The following is a 19,086-nucleotide window of genomic DNA, read 5'->3' as shown; positions in this document are numbered from 1 at the left end:
GACAAAAATCTGTAATCTTTCATTGAAATCTGCCTCCGTTCCTGAGGACTGGAAGGTAGCAAATGTCACCCCCATCTTTAAAAAGGGTTCCAGAGGAGATCTGGGAAATTACAGGCCAGTCAGTCTGACTTCAATACCGGGAAAGTTGGTAGAAAGCATTATCAAGGACAGAATGAGTAGGCACATTGATGAACACGGGTTATTGAGGAAGACCCAGCATGGGTTCTGTAAGGGAAGATCTTGCTTCACCCACCTGTTACATTTCTTTGAGGGGGTGAACAAACATGTGGACAAAGGAAACCTGATAGATGTTGTTTACCTTGACTTCCAGAAAGCTTTTGATAAAGTTCCTCATCAAAGGCTCCTTAGAAAGCTTGAGAGTCATGGAGTAAAAGGACAGGTCCTCTTGTGGATCAAAAACTGGCAGAGTAATAGGAAGCAGAGAGTGAGTATAAATGGGCAGTCTTCGCAGTGGAGGACGGTAAGCAGTGGGGTGCTGCAGGGCTCGGTACTGGGTCCCATGCTCTCTAACTTGTTCATAAATGATTTAGAGCAGTGAAGTGGCCAAGTTTGACACTAAATTGTTCAGGGTAGTGAGAACCAGAGAGGATTGTGAGTTACTCCAAAGGGACCTGTTGAGGCTGGGTGAGTGGGCGTCAACGTGGCAGATGCAGTTCAGTGTGGCCAAGTGCAAAGTAATGCACATTGGGGCCAAGAATCCCAGCTGCAAATACAAGTTGATGGGGTGTGAACTGGCAGAGACTGACCAAGAGAGAGATCTTGAGGTCGTGGTAGATAACTCACTGAAAATGTCAAGACAGTGTGTGTTTGCAATAAAAAAGGCCAACGCCATGCTGGGAATTATTAGGAAGGGAATTGAAAACAAATCAGCCAGTATCATAATGCCCCTGTATAAATCGATGGTGCAGTCTCATTTGGAGTACTGTGTGCAGTTCTGGTCGCCGCACCTCAAAAAGGATATTATAGCGTTGGAGAAAGTTCAGAAAAGGGCAACTAGAATGATTAAAGGGCTGGAACACTTTCCCTATGAAGAAAGGTTGAAACGCTTGGGACTCTTTAGCTTGGAGAAACGTCGACTGCAGGGTGACATGATAGAGGTTTACAAGATAATGCATGGGATGAAGAAAGTAGAGAAAGAGGTACTTTTCTCCCTTTCTCACAATACAAGAACTCGTGGGCATTTGATGAAATTGCTGAGCAGACAGGTTAAAATGGATAAAAGGAAGTACTTCTTCACCCAAAGGGTGATTAACATGTGGAATTCACTGCCACAGGAGGTGGTGGCGGCCACAAGCATGGCCACCTTCAAGAGGGGTTTAGATAAAAATATGGAGCAGAGGTCCATCAGTGACTATTAGCCACAGTGTGTGTGTGTGTGTATATATATATATATATATAAAAAAATTCTGGCCACTATGTGACAGAGTGTTGGACTGGATGGGCCATTGGCCTGATCCAACATGGCTTCTCTTATGTTCTTATGTTCCTGGCCATTAGAGTGGTTCCTCAGTGGAACAGGCTTTCTCGGGAGGTGGTAGGCTCTCCTTCCTTGGAGGTTTGTAAACAGAGGCTAGACGACCATCTGACAGCAGTGAAAATCCTATGAATTTAGGGGGAGGTATTTGTGGGTTTCCTGCATTGTGCAGGGGGTTGGACTAGATGACCCTGGAGATCCCTTCCAACTCTATGATTCTATATCAAACCCCCCCTCCCACCCCCCCAAAATAACCCTTCATTTTTTTTCTACCAACTGAGCATCATGGTGTATGAATTTTATTCTTTTATAAAAATAAATTACTTCATATGCTTACTCCAATGGTTTTATAATTCACCACAGCTTAGAGAAATGCAAGCAAGAGAGAGAGGCTTTTCTCTTAATGATTGCTTAAAGGAAATTTTGTGGTCCATGGAGGCTTTCTGATAATTACCTAAAATGCAACAGATGCCGGCAGTTCTTGCTGTAAACAAAGTCATACAGTGGTGGTGTGAGGGAAGGACAGCACTGGGCATTGTTACTCCAGCCCAGTTGAAATCCATTCATTTGGGCTTAGAACCCTAGGATCTAGACTCATCTGGTTCCGCTTTGTCCCAATGAAGCACTCAAAAATATTTCTGAGCGTTTTAAAACATGTAATGTTATCTTACAGCAGTCTTGCAAATACGTTCACCAAAATTATGAACCCAGGTTTAGTTGTTGTTTTGGTGTAGCCAGTTTGGTGTAGTGGTTAAGTGTGCAGACTCTTATCTGGGAGAACCGAGTTTGATTCCCCCACTCCTCCACTTGCACCTGCTGGAATGGCCTTGGGTCAGCCAGAGCTCTCTTATCTGGGAGAACCAGGTTTGATTCCCCACTCCTCCACTTGCAGCTGCTGGAATGGCCTTGGGTCAGCCGTAGCTCTGGCAGAGGTTGTCCTTGAAAGCGCATCTTGTGAGAGCCCTCTCAGCCCCACCCACCTCACAGGGTGTCTGCTGTGGGGGAGGAAGTTAAAGGAGATTGTGAGCCGCTCTGAGAGTCAGAGTGGAGGGCGGGAAATAAGTCCAATATCATCAGCTGCTGCTGCTGCTTCTTCTTCTTCCTGGCCTGCCTAACTGTTACACAGCTTAAGAGAAAAGCAAGCACATATAAAAAACGTTTCCTGGAGGTGCTTCTTCCTCCTCCTTAGGCAGCTAAGGATTCTTCCTGTTGGAAAAGACAATGTCTGGTGTACAGCAATGAGAAGAGGACCCTGAAGGGGGCAGCAAGAAGACAGATAGGATATTGAGGTCAGCACCTTCCCTCTCCCATTAAGTGTCATTCCTTGTCTGTCTCCAGATTGCTACTCTTGGGGCCATTTCCTTTTCTTCTGGAAAGTGCCACACTCAGTCTCAGCCTCTCTGGGTGCATTCACACTATACTAAATAATGCATTTTGTAACTGGATTTTTACTGTGCAAGAATAGCAAAAATCCAGTTGCAAAATGCATCATTTAGTGTAGTGTGAACGCGCACCGTCTGTCTCTCAGCTAGAGACATAATCAGGGACCGATCTCTGGCTCTCTTCTTTTCTATCAAGTATGTTAGTTCCTAAATAAACCTTTATATGCTCTTTAATCAGGTTGTGCACCACTGCCGTATTGATTACTCTGCCAACACTTCCTTAGGTAGCTCAGCTTTTGCCAATGCATTTTTGCCAATAGAGAGAAGAAGGAGCCCCACACGTTGCATTAGAGATGTCCAAAGGACAGAATTGGTCAAAACACTTGAATTGGTTTCTCTAAACAATGTGACCAATTTCGCACTGGACCTTTAATCCTGGTTTAGTCCTGTCCCCAAGCTGAGATTCTACACTAAAATCATAGAATCCTAGAGTCATAGAGTTGGTTTCTCTGATTCTAGTGTAGAATGTCAGTTTGGGGACTGGGCTAAACCAGGATTAAAGGTCTAGTGTGAAATTGGTCTGTGATTTTATAGTGTAATTTGATAGGACAAACTGTATGTGTTCCACTTGGGGAAATATTCTGTTTGCGGTCATCCTTTTTCTTTTATTTTTTTCCCCCATTGGCACAGTGTCCATTTGGCAAGAAGGCTTCTGCAGTTAGAGAAGCAGAACTCATTGCTCACAAAAGACCTGGAGCATCAGAAGGAGCAAAGAACCCAGATTTCACAAGAGGTAGAAAAGCCGCTGCTCACATAAAAAGCATAAAAATACAATAATGAAGTCCAGTATCGGTAATGGGGCACCCCTTGTGATTTTAAGCAGTGTTCAGGGTGTTTCTTACTCTCTGACTATCCGGGGGAATGCATTCACACTCCCCCTTTTCAAAGCCATTTTGTGCTGCCTTAAAGCTGAGATCAAAAGGCAGATTACTTTGCAGACTAAACAAAAATGCAGACAAGACAGGTAAGTCTCTGTTTTCTAAACGGGCAAAAGAACAAGCAAAACTGGTTCACCATTCTTGAGGTATTTTTATGTTTTTCATGTAATACTTCTCCTTTTCTATACCGTTGTTCTTAGATTCCTTATCAGTTAGAATGTATTTACCTGCAAACGCTCCAGTTTTTTTGGACGGCCTCATCCTCCTGCGTTGTTCAGCATGCAGTGCTCAATAACGTCTTACATTACTGTATAAAAAGAAAAGCAGAATTCTTTTTTTTAAATCTTATGTTTTATTGAACTTTTGTGAAGTGTGGTTCTACTGACCCTCGGAAAACGTTCGCTAAATCAGAACGTGATGATAAATTCCAGTCTAATAGGCACAATGGAGTATCAGTACTAGACACGGGCAGGGGCAGATTTTTCCTGCCTGTCCCTTCCTTCTCCAGCCACCTGTGAGCCTTTTTAAATGTGATGCTAAGAACTGGGCGGGCCCTGGCCTAGGTGGCCCATGTTAGCCTGATCTCATCAGATCTTGGAAGCTAAGCAGGGTCAGACTGACATTTGCGGGGAAAGATTTATGCGATCTGAAGAGAAACCAGGCTGACATTGGTGTCTCTTGTAAATGTCTCAAACCAGCTGTTTCCTCCTAGGGAGGACTGGACATCACTCAGATCTCTCCGGATGGCAGAGAGCAGGTCCCCTTGAGATGGGAAAGGGGGGGGGGTCACTCACCCAGAGCCTGTGTTTTGCCTTATTTCTAGTGAATAAATAAAAGACAACCAGGTCAACTCATATAGCACTGTGCCCGGAATGACTCTGGCGCCTTGGTTCTGTCCAATCTCAGAAGCTAAGCAGGGTCAACCTTGGTTGGTACTTGAATGGGAGACTGTCAAGGAAGTCCAAGGTTGCTTGGTTTCTTTGCTGATGGAAAAAGAAAGTGTTCTGTTAGGGCCCATAAAAATTCAGAAATGCTCCTTCTCCCTCTCTCTTGCTTCTGTCTCATCACAGCTTACCTTGCCAGGCTTGCTCAATTGCACAGGAGCAAAATCTCTATTTTCTCCATTGGCTGAGGCTCCTCCCTTGCGGAGGAAGGGGGAGGATAGCTTGCATTGCCTGGCTCTTCCAATTGCACAGCAGAGCTACTAAGCTAAGCCTCTCTTCCTTCTATTGGCTGAGGCTCCCCCCCCCCCCCCCCCGCTTCCCTGGGAAAGGAAGGGAAAAGCCAGAGCTTCCTTTGCCCAGTTCCCTGGATCACATGGAAGAAATACAAAGAAAGGACCTTTAAGACCAACAAGTGCTAATGTTTTAAGCATGATAACGTTTGATATAAAGCATGATATACCTCAAACAATGTTGAAAGTGGATTTTGAAGGTACAAGGCACTGCAGTGAAAAGTAGATTATAGATACAAGAAACATTACAGTGGACAATAGTCCTATTCCATTATAAAAAGCAATTCTGATATCTTTATAAAAATGCCTTCTTTATTATTGCTGTTCTGCAGTGTTTTTGTCTTAAAGTATTTTATTCATTCCAAAACAAAACATTTTGTTGAGTTTTCTACAGTTGGGAATTCAGGGGTTTGGAGGTTCTTATGGGGAGGAGGAAGGAGTATTTCTGAATTTTTATGGGCCCTAACAGGACACTTTCTTTTTCCATTAGCCAAGAAAACAAGGGCATTATGTGATCTAAATATAATACAGAAAAAAGAATTGTCAGGGCACAATTGGACAGAAGACGTATATGTGGTGTTTTCTGCTTCTGAATGCAGCGTTTAAGTGCATTCTGGTTAGCAATTGCTTACTAAATTTGACAGTTTCAAAGAACAGCATAGGTTTAAAATGTTCCAATAAATGAAACTTTGAAAGGACCCAGATTAGCATCTATGGCGCTGATTGTTCCCTAAATAACTACCTGTTCTAAGTTACATTTAAGAAGCATTGGTGTATGTATAAGCTGTCAGAAACTTAACTGGTGCTTTCTAAGAGAGACGGCACAGCAGGAAGCAAAGGGGTCTTTATAAGAACAGAAAGCATCTTGGTTAAATGTTTGAGGCGACAAAAGTCTTTACAGTTCACTCTGAGTCTCTCGTAGCATGAAATTTAAGATTAATCACAGGTTTATTCTTTTCCGGGCAATGAATAACATGAAGTTTTCTTTCCTACATGTAATGAATTAGATTTCCTTTTTCCCCTCTACCACCAGCTGGACAGAGCAAATTCTTTGTTGAATGAAGTTCAGCAGCCTTATAGATACCTGATTGAATCTGTACAGCAGAGAGATTCTCAGATACTTTTGCAAAAAGAACATATTGCACAACTTGAGAAGGATGTTGGGTAAGCATAAGAAATTTTTGTGTCACTCGCTCTCCCTCGATCCTGCGGTTCTTTCCTCTTTAATGGCCTGCTAGCACTGTTTACACCCTCAAAATGTAGTGGCAGGACATCTTGTGCTTTCTTGTGAGCAGATTTGACCAATTTTGCACTCACCTTATGCTGCTCTCACATTTGTCTTCTCAGAGTGGCTTCCTTCCGGTTTCCCACTATCTGCCCCGGGGCTGCAGCAAGGATTGGCGTTTTCGTGCGGCAAACAGAAACTGGTTTTTAGCGGTTTCTGTTTGCTGTGTGAAAATGGCAATCCTCGCTACAGCCCCGGGGCAGATAGTGGGAAATCGGAAGGAAGCCACTCTGAGAAGACAAATGTGAGAGCAGCATAAGGTGAGTGCAAAATCGGTCTTTGTCTTCAGCTTGAATGTTGTTATTGGACTGTTAGCATAATCAGGCCTGGTGTGCTTGAGCGGGTTGCACACCATTAATTCTTCAGTTTTACTTTTTCCATTTCAGCAAGCCGTTTGCTAGGATCTGGGAATCCCAGGTCTGGATTCCCACTCATGCTGTAGAAGATTGCTGAGTGATCTTGGGCCGCCCACACACTCTCAGCCTGACCTACCTCACAGGATTGTTATGAGCAGGACCTCCTTTGCATATTAGGCCCCACACCCCTGATGTAGCCAATCCTCCTGGAGTGTACAGTAGGCCCTGTACTAAGAGCCCTGGAAGCTCTTGGAGGATTGGCTACATCAGGGGTGTGGAGCCTAATATGCAAAGGAGTTCCTGCTACAAAAGAAAGCCTGGTTATGAGGATAAAATGAAGGCGAAGAGGATTATGTAAGCCACTTTGAGTCCCCACCGGGGAGAAAGGTGAAGTATAAACGAAGTAAATATTTATTTGGAATATTTATTTGCTGCCTCTTCAGAGTCCTACTCAAGGTGGCTCGCAGTTGGAAGTCCAGAATATTTATTTGTTAAAAGAAGAAATTAGATTTATACCCTGCCCTTCACTCGGAGTCTCAGAGCAGTTCACAGTCTCCTTTCCCTTCCCCTCCCCACAACAGACACCCTGTGAGGTAGGCAGGGCTGAGAGAGCTCTCCGGGAACTGAGCAGAACTGAGCAGATCTGAGAGAGTCATGACTGACCCAAGGTCACTCCAGCAGCTGGGTGTGGAGGAGCAGGGAGTCAAACCCAGTTCTCCTAGATAAGAATCTGCGCACTTAACCACAATGCCAGACTGGCCCTTAAAACGTTTGTACCCCACCTTTCCTTTTGACTCCAGGCAGATTACCATAATAAGATCCCAGGTAGGCTTCAGGAGCCCATTCCACAGAGCGGGAGTCACAATGGAGAAGGCTCAGTCACTGGTCAGTACCGCATGGGCCACCTTAAGTAATGGGGTCGCCAAGAGACAGCTGCCTGAAGACTGCAGTTGGCACAGAAGGAGATGGTTCTTCAAGTGAGTGAGTCCCAAGCCATGGAGGGCTTTAAAGCACTTTTAAGTATTTCATTGTTCTCAGTGGCTAGCCCCTGACAATCGTTGGTAGTAGACAGAAGGCAGCGACGCAGTACCAGATATCTGAAATAATAGCAGCTGTGTCCAAAATTAAGTCCAAAAGGTAATAATATTTAAAACAGTTTTATAAATATTGCAAACAGCAGCTGCAAGAGAAAGTGTATAGGACAGCAAATAATCTCACCGTTCCAAACAAACAAACACAGAGTTCCCTCCCAATATAAGAAGGTGAGCCTTGGTGTCATTACTTTCTAGTGCACTTGCCTCTTACATCTTGGAGTATAGTGTCTTTGCATGTCTTGAAATATTGCAGGACTGTCCTAAGCGTGAGGCTGTGTTTGTTTATTTGGAACTGTGAGGTTATTGGGGTCCTATATACTTTCTCTTGCTTGCAGCTGTTGTTTGCAATATTTATAAACTATTTTAAATATTGTTACCTTTAGTACTTAATTTTGGACACAGTTGCCATTATTCCTGACAATAGTTGGGCTGCTGCATTCTGGACCAGTTGTAATTTCTGCCGTGTCTTCAAGGGCAGCCCCAGACAGAGTACATTGCAGCAATCCAACTGTGAGGTTAGAGAAATCCGGATTAGAATGGCCAGATTGGCTGAGTCTAGGAAACGAGAGAGCTAGCGCTCCTGGCCACCATGCTGAGCAGCTTTTCAAAGAGTAAGACAGTCCATGAGCAACTCCCCCAAAGCTCTTAACATACTCTGAAAATGCCAACTTCACTTCATCCGGGTCAAGCAGATTGAGTCCCTCTAGAATATCAAACTTTCCTATCAGTATTTATCGCTGTTCTATCTAGATTCAGTTTCAGGTCATTCTGCTTTAGCCACCTGACAGCAGCCTAGAGCACCAGTTCAGAACCAAGAAGGATGCTTTCTGGAGGACTGGCTAATGAAATGCAGAACTTGGTGTCATCTGCGTATTGATGACACCCAACCCCAAACCTCCAGATCAGGCGTGGCCAAATTGTGGCATATTCTGTAGCCAGTTTGGTGTATTGGATAAGTGTGTGGACTCTTATCTGGGAGAATCAGGTTTGATTCCCCACTCCTCCACTTGCAGCTGCTGGAATGGCCTTGGGTCACCTGTAGCTTTTGCAGAGCTGTCTTTGAAAGGGCAGCTTCTGGGAGAGCTCTCTCAGCCCCGCCTACCTCACAGGGTGTCTGCTGTGGGGGAGGAAGGTGAAGGAGATTGTAAACTGCTCTGAGACTCTGAGATTTAAGGTGAAGGGCAGGATATAACTCCAATATCATCATCCTCTTTTCTTCTTCTCCTCCTCTTCAAGCCCCCACTGCCCTATCAGCCAGCTTGGAGAATGCATTTGTCTTTAAATCACGTCTCCAAGCTAAGCGAGCCGATGTTGGAAAATGCTTTTGAAGCTAAAGTTGCTTTCTTTCAACTTCTCCCTCTTCCCTCCCCCCATCTATTTGTTTTCCTTCCTTCCTCCCTCCCTCCCTGTCTGGCAGCTTTCAAAACATCTGGCATTCATGTCTTGCAGCCCTCAAACATCTGATGTTTATTCTGTGTGGCTTTTACGTTAAGCAAATTTAGCTACCCTTGCTCCAGACAATCTCATTCAACTCCAGACGGTATTGGAACACAAGCCATTCAAGAAAAGGAAGCAGAGAGAGGCAGACCATTAAAAAAACATAAGATAAAAGCTGCGATTAAAAGCATGGCTAAAACAAATGTATTTTAGCTTGGTGCCTAGAAGAAAGTAAAGTAGGCTCCAGGTGAGCCTCAAGGGGGGGGGTGCATTCCAAAGGCAAGGTGCCACCACAGAAAGTGCCCTGTCTCTGGCTGCTGCCTGCCTTACCTCTGAAGGAAGGAGCACAGAGAAGCAGGACTTGAGAGGCTGAACTTAACTGGCAGGCAGGATAATACAAGAGGAGATCCGATCCTTCAGGTGCCCCGGCCCCCATTTTTGGTCAAGAAGGCCTCCTCTGCAGCAGTGAGCTCCACGAGCTGATTATGCATTGTGAGAGAAAGTACAAGAGGCTTTCTTGACCAGTAATACAAGAGGAGATCTGGTCCTTCTTGACCCTTGTGGGGGAGGAGATAAAGGAGATTCTAAGCCGCTCTGAGACTCTGATTCAGAAAGAAGGGCAGGGTATAAATCTGCAGTCTTCTTGCTCCCTTCTTGAAAACCAGCAGTCCAAAATACAATTTAAACTCCTTATTCTGTGGCCCAGTTTCTTGTACTTGCTCTCCAATGCATAATCAGTTCATGGAGCTCACTGCTTCAGAGGAAGCTTTCTTGACCAATAATGGGGGCCAGGGTCAAGAAGGACTGATTATGCATTGTGAGAGAAAGTACAAGAGGCCTTCTTGACCAATAATACAAGAGGAGATCTGGTCCTTCTTGACCCGGCCCCCTAGGCCATTTAGAGCTTTAAAGGTAAGAACTAGCACCTGCAATTGTGTCCAGAAACAGGTGGGCAGCCAGTGCAGAGCTTTCAGCCACTGCAACCATCCCCCAGACAGTAGCCTGGCCACTGTATTTGGGACCAGTTGAAGTCTCCAAGCTGTTTTCACAGGCAACCCCACATAGGGCTCATCACAGCAGTCTGACTTGGGATATGAACAGAGTATGGTTCATTGTGGCCCTGAGCCCGATAGGGGAGGGCGGGATATAAATATAATAAAATTAAATAAATCATTCTTTTTGAAAAATGGCCATAGCGGGTGAATTGGCTGGAGCTAATAAAAGGTGCTATGTGCCATGGAGGTGACCTGAGCCTCCAACTGTAGACCAGGATCCACTAGAGCTACAGATCTTTGCAGTGCTTCATTAAAGTGCTTTGCAGTGCTTCAATAACCATCAAATAGCAGCCATGCTATTTTCTGTGCCTTTGTGGAAGCCCAGGGACTGAACTCCTCTTGCCACTCGAGCCAGTTTGGTGTAGTGGTGAAGTGCGCGGACTCTTATCTGGGAGAACCAGGTCTGATTCCCCACTTCTCCATTTGCAGCTGCTGGAATGACCTTGGGTCAGCCATAGCTCTCACAGAGTTGTACTTGAAAGGGCAGCTTCTGGGAGAGCTCTCTCAGCGCCACCCACCTCACAGGGGTAAAGGAGATTCTAAGCAGTGTTCCCTCTAAGCTGAGTTAGCGTGAGCTTTTTGGCCTCCGGCTCACACATTTTTGTCTTAGCTCAGGAAAAATAGCACTAGAGCAAACTAATTTATGCAGTAGCTCACAATTTTAATGCCAGTAGATGATGATATTGGATTTATATCCCGCCCTCCACTCCTAATCTGAGTCTCTGAGTGGCTTACAATCTCCTTTATCTTCCTCCCCCACAACAGACGCCCTGTGAGGTGCGTGGGGCTGAGAGGACTCTCACAGTAGCTGCCCTTTCAAGGACAACCTCTGTCAGAGCTATGGCTGACCCAGCAGGTGCAAGTGGAGGAGTGGGGAATCAAACCCGGTTTTCCCAGATAAGAGTCTGCAAACTTAACCACTACACCAAACTGACTCACAACTCACCAAACAGCTCACAACTTTAATGCCAGTAGCTCACAACGTAGAATTTTTACTCACAAGGCTCCTTGGCTTCGAGGGAACATTGATTGTAAGCCGCTCTGAGACTCTGATTCAGCGAGAAGGGCGGGGTATAAATCTGCAGTCGTCTTTCTTCCTTCTTGAAAACCAGCAGCCCAAAAGACAATTTAAACTCCTTATTCTTTGGCCCAGTTTCTTGCACTTTCTCTCACAATGCATAATGAACTTGTGGAGCTCACTGCTTCAGAGGAGGCCTTCTTGACCAATAATGCGAGCGGCTTTAAAAAGCTTGAATGTATTCAAGGAGGGTGGGCCAACCAATGGCTATTCACTGCGATGGCTGCATGGAACCTCATGAGAACATAAGAGAAACCATGTTGGGTCAGGTCAGTGGCACATCCAGTCCAACATGCCACGTCACACAGTGGCCAGAAAAAACAGGTGCCATCAAGAGGTCCATCAGTGGGGCTATGTTCAGAGGTAGTGTTTGTCAGAATAGCAGTTGCTTTGACCTCTGTGCCCTTTCTGTTTGGCATTATGCTTATTAATTGGCTTGCTTATCCTACATTTATCACAGTTCCGCTGGATACTTTGGTTATCTCCAGGGACGGCCCTGCCGCTTCACAAACTAGGTGATTGCCTAGGGTGCTGGTCTTCTGGAGTATTGAATTGGGTGCCCCCATGTGACTCAGTGACCTTATCAGTGAAGGGGGCGGGGCAGAAGTTAGCATTGCCTAGGGTGCCAGACAGTCACGGCCAGCCCTGGTTATCTCCTCTCTCCTCCTCCCCCATTTGCCCTGAAGAGGAAGGTATTCTGTTGGGCACCATCTCCCACAGCAGACATTTTGGGGTGACTCTCACCACTCAGAATTGCAAAAGTGCTCACAAGTTCTTGACTGGCAAGTTAAAAGCTGTTTTTTCCAGCAGACAATTCCAGGAAAGTGGCTTGTTCAATACTAAAAAAAAAAGTAAAGGTAGTCCCCTAGGCAAGCACCAGTTGTTTTCGACTCTGGGGTGACATTGCTTTCACAACGTTTTCATGGCAGACTTTTTACGGGGTGGTTTGCCATTGCCTCCCCCAGTCATCTACACTTTCCCCCCATCCTTCTTTACCCACCTCGGAAGGATGGAAGGCTGAGTCAACCTGGAGCTGGCTACCTGAACCCAGCTTTTGCTGGGATCGAACTCAGGTCATGAGCAGAGAGCTGCGACTGCAGTACTGCAGCTTTACTACTCTGTGCCACAGGGCTCTTTCTGTTCAATACTACCTCTCTATATTTAACTTGTCAGGTTTAGTATCCCTAGGCTCTGAAAGCTTGCCATCTTTGCCCACACAATTTCAGTCCTGCAGTCCATCTGGTATAGTCAGGGCCAGGAGACTTCAGACCTGATCCATTCCTTTGTTTTAGCCAAGGCTTTTTTGTAGCAGGAACACCTTTGCATATTAGGCCACAATACCCCCTGATGTAGCCAATCCTCCAAGAGCTTACAGGGCTCTTCATACAAGGCCTACTGGAAGCTCCAGGAGGATTGGCTACATCAGGGGTGTGTGGCTTAATATGCAAAGGAGTTGCTGCTACCCAAAAAAAAAGCCTTGGTTTTAGCTCAGTGACATCAGCTTCACTTTGAGGAAGCCAACAATGATTCTTCTCTTTGAGAGCCACTTTGGCGTAGTGGTTAAGTGCGTGGACTCTTATCTGGGAGAACCGGGTTTGATTCCCCACTCCTCCACTTGCACCTGCTGGAAGGGCCTTGGGTCAGCCAGAGCTCTCTTATCTGGGAGAACCGGGTTTGATTCCCCACTCCTCCACTTGCACCTGCTGGAATGGCCTTGGGTCAGCCAGAGCTTTCATAGGAGTTGTCCTTGAAAGGGCAGTTGCTGCAAGAGCTCTCTCAGCCCCACCTACCTCACAAGGTGTCTGTTGTGGGGAGGGAGGTAAAAAAGAGATTGTGACCACTCTGAGACTCTGAGATTCAGAGTATAGGGCGGGATATAAATCCAATATCATCTTCTTTGCTTACAGTTTCCCCCGAAGAGTGTCTGTCCACTTTCTTCCCCTGTGACCACATCTTCTGCGACCTCTGGATGCTTTCCAGTTGTTCAGCAGCCTCCTTGAAGGGTGACAGCCAGAACTGAATGCTGTGCCTTGAACAGTGCCATAAATCAAGCCCTGTTTAATTGACTGCTTGTTTCTGTTTTTGCAGAAGTAATATTAAAGAAAATTAAACTCAACTGACTGAGGGCTTTAATTTGATTGGGCAAGTACATTTAACATTTACGACGGGTTCATCCCATTAAAAGTCATTGGGACCTATAAGGGGTTTAAATAGTAGCTTAAATGGTCAGTAGATCACAGCCTAGCAAAAGCATTTGCAAGCCTTCCTCTCCCCACCGCTCAGCAATGTTTTTACTAGGAAAGAATCTTTATGCTGTTGCTTCAGCATATGTTCACGGCTGCCAACAGTTTGCCTCAAAAAATTCATGTTGTGACCAGAATACAAGATTAGAAGAGATAATCCCTTTGCTATTACTTTATTTCCTAATACTATCCCTTTCCCCCCACCAGCCTTTTAAATAAAGAAAAGACAGCTTTGCTGCGTGTCAAGAATCAAATGGCAGCAGATTTGGAAAGACTTCTAAATCACCGTGAGGTAATCTTCTTGTTTTGAACACAAGCCGTTACCATGTACGTTTGCTTTTTTCCCCTCCCCATCATATAAGTCATGGGGAAGTATTTTCTTTTCTCTGTTAGCTGTATAAATGTATTGTCAACAAATACCTGGCAGAGTGCTGGCAGGGAGCCGGAGATCACTGTTGGAGCAGGGACAGTTCCCACTCCTCCCCCCACCTGCCATATATTTATTTATTTTGTTTATTTTATTTTATTGGATTTTTATCCTGCCCTCCCCTAATGGGCTCAAGGCGGCTAAAAACAGTTAAAAACCACATAGAATACTAAAAAACAATATACAGTAAAATCAGTTCTACACATTTTAACCATAAAATCCAAGTTGCATGTTGGTGTTTCTGAATATCTATATTTGTCCAGTGGGATTGTCATTGCTGTGAGACATTTGTTACCTCCCTTAATGGTTGAAGGCAAGCTTAAATAGTTCGGTCTTACAGGCCCGGCAGAACTGAGGCAGGTCCCGCATGGCCCTGATGTTTTTGTGGAGGGCATTCCACAGAGCAGGGGGTATTGTTGAGAATGCTCTGACTCTAGTGGTGGACAATCGAACTTCTTTCAGTCCAGGACTCTGAAGGAGATTTTGGGACCCTGAACGTAGTGCTCTCTGATTCTGTCTCCTTTTTTCCTCCCCATTTACCTCATACTCCTCAAATTTAGCTTGGGGGGGATAGCTTCTATCCAACATTAGTTCACCTCAGCTACCTCCTCTGTGTTTCATTTTCACTGGCTTTGTTGGTCTGCCAGCACCCCAAAAGAAGAGTGTGCCCTTGACAGGCCCTTGGTGGGAGGAGAACCAAAACAACTGTGCACACGAACTGCAGAAAAATAAAACTTACTTGCAAACTTGTCAACCTCTGTTTCATTTTTATAGAAATTTATCCGCAAAGCGAAGTAAGGTAATAATCCTATAGTAAAAGCAATTCATGAAAGCACTCTTAAATACAAAGGAAATAACTTGAAGATGCTGTATACTCTCAAGTTATTTCCTTTGTATGTGAAAGTGCTTTCACTGTAGGATTAGTACTTTGCTTTGTGGATAAATTTCTGTAAAAAATGAAACAGAGATTGACAAGTTTGTAAGTAAGTTTTATTTTTCTGCAGTTCGTGTGCACAGTTGTTTTGGTTCTCCTCTGTGGATACTGTGCATTCCTGTTGGCTTTGCCTAGGCCCTTGATGGGAGGCATCTCGTTCTCCTCTTCCCACCCCCATCCGTCTCCCAAAATGCTCTGAGGTTATTGAAGAAAAAGGGAGCTATCGGAACAAGGCACGTATGGTGGCCCTTGAAACTTTTCCTGCCTACATGGGAAGGGAAGCCCTCAACGGGGGCAGTTGTGTGTGTGTCTGCGTCAGTGCCGTCAAGTCACAGCTGACTTATGGCAAGCCCAGCCAAGGGGCTTTCACGGCAAGTGAGAAGCAGAGGGCGGTTCACCATTGCCTCCTTCTGCACTGCTTTGGTGGTCTCCATGTGCTTCCAAGATGCGACGAGATAGGCTCTACTATCCCACCTCCCCTCCATCAGAAACATTACTTCCCTTCTCAAAATAGTGTCCGTTTCTTGATCATGCTCAGGCGAGACAGAATACAAGGAACTGGGGAGGGGGGTTTGTTTGATCCAATAATGTTTTGTGCCATTCTGGTTTTATCTGTGCTACTAATTCCCCCTCCTCCTTAAATTCTTATACCATTTTGTAGATATGTTCTTAGTTTAACTTGTCAGCAGCCTGTTTCCAGGTCCTAAAATGAAAAGTTCTGCTAAATTATAAAGTGCCAAGAGCCCTTCATGTGTTAATATCCGTCTCCTAACACTTTTATGGAATGCCATTGTCTTAGATGGTGCAACTGCCCTTAACAATGAGTTGTGACACATTGTCTATTAAAAAGTGACACTAGATGTATTATACCTTTTATTATATCCTTAATTCATGGTGTCTAACACAGGACTCATTCATTCTGCTATCTGTGAAAGAATTATTTCTCAGGGAGGAACTTTTATATGCGCACAAAACAAAGGTGACCAGCTTTTACATTAATGAAATCATATGTTAAAGTCAAATTCCATGAATGTTTTCCCTCACAGGCAAGCGCTTGCCAGATTTCAAAGAAATTTTGTTATGGGCTTTCTAAATTTGTCTTGCCATACGTTAGCTCTTCAAATAGTGCTCCTTTTATTTGGTGACTTTTCTGAACCTCTTTTCCCACAAAGCTGCGCATAAAATCTTTTCCAGCACCTGTCGCTACGTGTCTTGTGCAGGAAATGGGTGCCTTTTTGTGTCAGGAAATGAGTCACATACTGGGAAGTCATAGACGAGGAGTGTCAAACTCATTTGTTATGAGGGCCAAAACTGACATAAATGAGACCTTGCCGGGACGGGCCATGTGCTTACCTATTCAAGATTAGGTAGCTCTGTGGCAGAGTGTTAAAGCTGCAGTACTGCAGTCCTAAACTCTGCTCATGACCTGAATTGGATCCCCAGTGGAAGCTGGGTTCAGGTAGCCGGCTCAAGGTTGACTCAGCCTTCCATCCTTCTGAGGTCGGTAAAATGAGTACCCAGTTTGCTGGGGGGAAAGTAGATGACTGGGGAAGGCAAGGGCAAACCATCCTGTAAGATTTTTTTTTTAAAAAACCCTTAAAATAAAATGTGCGTAGAACATTTGCACTTGTTGGTCTTAAAGGTGTTTTCTTTGTATTTCTTCCATGGGATCCATGGATAAAGGAAGCTCTGGCTCTTTCCCTCCTTTCCCAGGGGACTAGGAGGGGGAGGAGCCTCAACCAATGGAGAAAATAGAAGTTTTGTTCTATAGCTGCTGTGTGATTGAGCAAGCCTGGCAAAGCAAGCTGTTATGTAGAAGGAAGCAAGGGAGAGGGAGAAGGAAGCAGATGACAGCCAGTTGCTCGGGGGCCTGATAGGAGCCTGATTCAGCCCCCAGGCCACATGTTTGACACCCCTGTCAGTCTTTTTTGATATAGGTAGTTATAGGCAGGAGAACATAAGAACATAAGGGAAGCCATGTTGGATCAGGCAAACGGCCCATCCAGTCCAACACTCTGTGTCACACAGTGGCAAAAAAATTTATATATACACACACACTGTGGCTAATAGCCACTGATGGACCTGTGCTCCATATTTTTATCTAAACCCCTCTTGAAGGTGGCTATACTTGTGGCCGCCACCACCTCCTGTGGCAGTGAATTCCACATGTTAATCACCCTTTGGGTGAAGAAGTACTTCCTTTTATCGGTTTTAACCTGTCTGCTCAGCAATTTCATCAAATGCCCACGAGTTCTTGTATTGTGAGAAAGGGAGAAAAGTACCTCTTTCTCTACTTTCTCCATCCCATGCATTATCTTGTAAACCTCTATCATGTCACCCCGCAGCCGACGTTTCTCCAAGCTAAAGAGTCCCAAGCGTTTCAGCCTTTCTTCATAGGGAAAGAAAGCATCATTGTCAAAGGCATCTTCCCTCAGCATTGTCAGCATTGTCAAAAGCATCTTCCCTCAGCATTTTACACATATTATTTTCTCTGCTTTCTGTGCAGTGAACACTTCTGGATGACCTGATTCCAAGTGAATTTAAAATTTCCTGGATTTTATTCTTGCCCCCAAGAATTTGGGTCACCTTCGAAAGGATCTTAAAACATATAGACATTTTGTCCAACCTGTATCCATTCTATATTTTCTCTTTCCGTTTTGGGGTTGGGTTGATCTGTGGTGTTTCAGTACCCTCCCCCATTTTCTTTTTAATGTGAAGGGCTCTCTAGAAGAGCATTGAGCTTAAACTCTGATTTCTCGGGTGTAACGGTTAAGTGCAAGGACTCTTACCTGGGAGAACCAGGTTTGATTCCCCACTCCTCCACTTGCAGCTGCTGGGATGGTCTTGGGTCAGCCATAGCACAGCTGTCCTTGAAGGGGCAGCTTCTGGGAGAGCCCTCTCAGCCCCACCCACCTCACAGGGTGTCTATTGTGGGGGAGGAAGGTAAAGGAGATTGTGAGCTGCTCTGAGACTCTGAGATCCGAGTGGAGGGCAGGATATAAATCCAATATTTTCTTTTTCTTCTTACTAATAATTTAAAAGGTGTATTTCTCCATCTGTCCTTCTGTGGCATGCATAACTCATAAGAAAATGAAGCTAGGGGCCTCAAAATTGGCCACCAGGCTCAGGATGATCGTGGGAGTTGCAGTGCCAAACATGGGACCCTCCTGGACCGCCTTATCTCGCGATACTTCAATGCAAACTGAGACTCTTATGAAAGAGGCTGTGACTCTGTGGTAAAACATCTGCTTGATGTGCAGAAGGTCCCAGGTTCAATCCCGGCATTTCCAGTTAAAAAGGGTCAAGGAATAGTAGATGTGAAAGACCACAGTTAGTTTGAGTAGACAGTATTGATCTTGACAGTGGTCTGATGTGGCAGGCATAACTCACCAGAAAACAAGGCTCGGAATCTCAGAGCAGCCACTGGATTCAAGCTGGTAACTGGATTTCAATGCAGGAAGGAAGGAACATGGACATCCTAGAACAGATTAGCTCCTGAACAATCTCTGGTATTTGCAATGGAAGTCCAGGTTTACTCACGAGAAACCAGGAAGAAGAAGTGCTAGTTTTATACCCTGCTTTTTTCTACCTTAAGGGGTCTCCAAGTGGCCTTCCATCACCTTCCCTTCCTTTCCCCGCAACAGGCACTTTGAGGCAGGCTGAGGTTGAGAGAGTTCTGAGAGAACTGTGACTGGCCCAAGGTCACTCAGCTGGCTGCACGTGTTCTCCAGATTAGAGTTCATTGCTCTTTAGCCACTGCACCACAGCTTGCTCTCATAAGAAAACTAAAGTCCAGGCAGGGGTAGAAGTTTGCTTGGTGACCTTGGGCCAGCCAGACTTCATTCGCAAGGTTGACATGAAGATGAAGTGGAGGAGAAGAGAACAATATGAGCTACCTTGGGTTCCCATTGGGAAGAAAGGTAGCACAGACTGGGAAGATGTAACACGTCACTTCCTTTGAGAAGCAGTCAAGGAGAAAGCGTTTAGCAACTTCCCTGAGTTATCAAGAGCCATTGTGGAATAGAGGCAAGAGTGTTGGACTCGGGTCAAGGAGATACAGTTTCAAAGCCCATCTCCGCCATGGAAGCTGGTTGGCCTAACCCACCAAGGTGGTGGTGAGAACAGTGC

General features: G+C 45.1%; 1 protein-coding gene across 1 annotated transcript in view; it reads left to right on the top strand.

The window, feature by feature from the left end:
- The window catches only part of PIBF1 (progesterone immunomodulatory binding factor 1), a 210,365-nt gene that overhangs the window by 154,288 nt on the left and 36,991 nt on the right, over positions 1-19,086 (top strand). Inside the window, exons 14-16 of the mRNA XM_060233537.1 lie at positions 3,568-3,670; positions 6,083-6,213; positions 13,805-13,889. Coding sequence (XP_060089520.1) covers positions 3,568-3,670; positions 6,083-6,213; positions 13,805-13,889 — 319 coding nt within the window. The remainder of the gene's footprint in view (positions 1-3,567; positions 3,671-6,082; positions 6,214-13,804; positions 13,890-19,086) is intronic.

Source organism: Heteronotia binoei, chromosome 3 (assembly GCF_032191835.1).
Source record: "Heteronotia binoei isolate CCM8104 ecotype False Entrance Well chromosome 3, APGP_CSIRO_Hbin_v1, whole genome shotgun sequence".
Taxonomy (NCBI): domain Eukaryota; kingdom Metazoa; phylum Chordata; class Lepidosauria; order Squamata; family Gekkonidae; genus Heteronotia; species Heteronotia binoei.
Note: the sequence above shows the minus strand (reverse complement) of the source record. Positions and strands in the feature narration are given on the sequence as shown.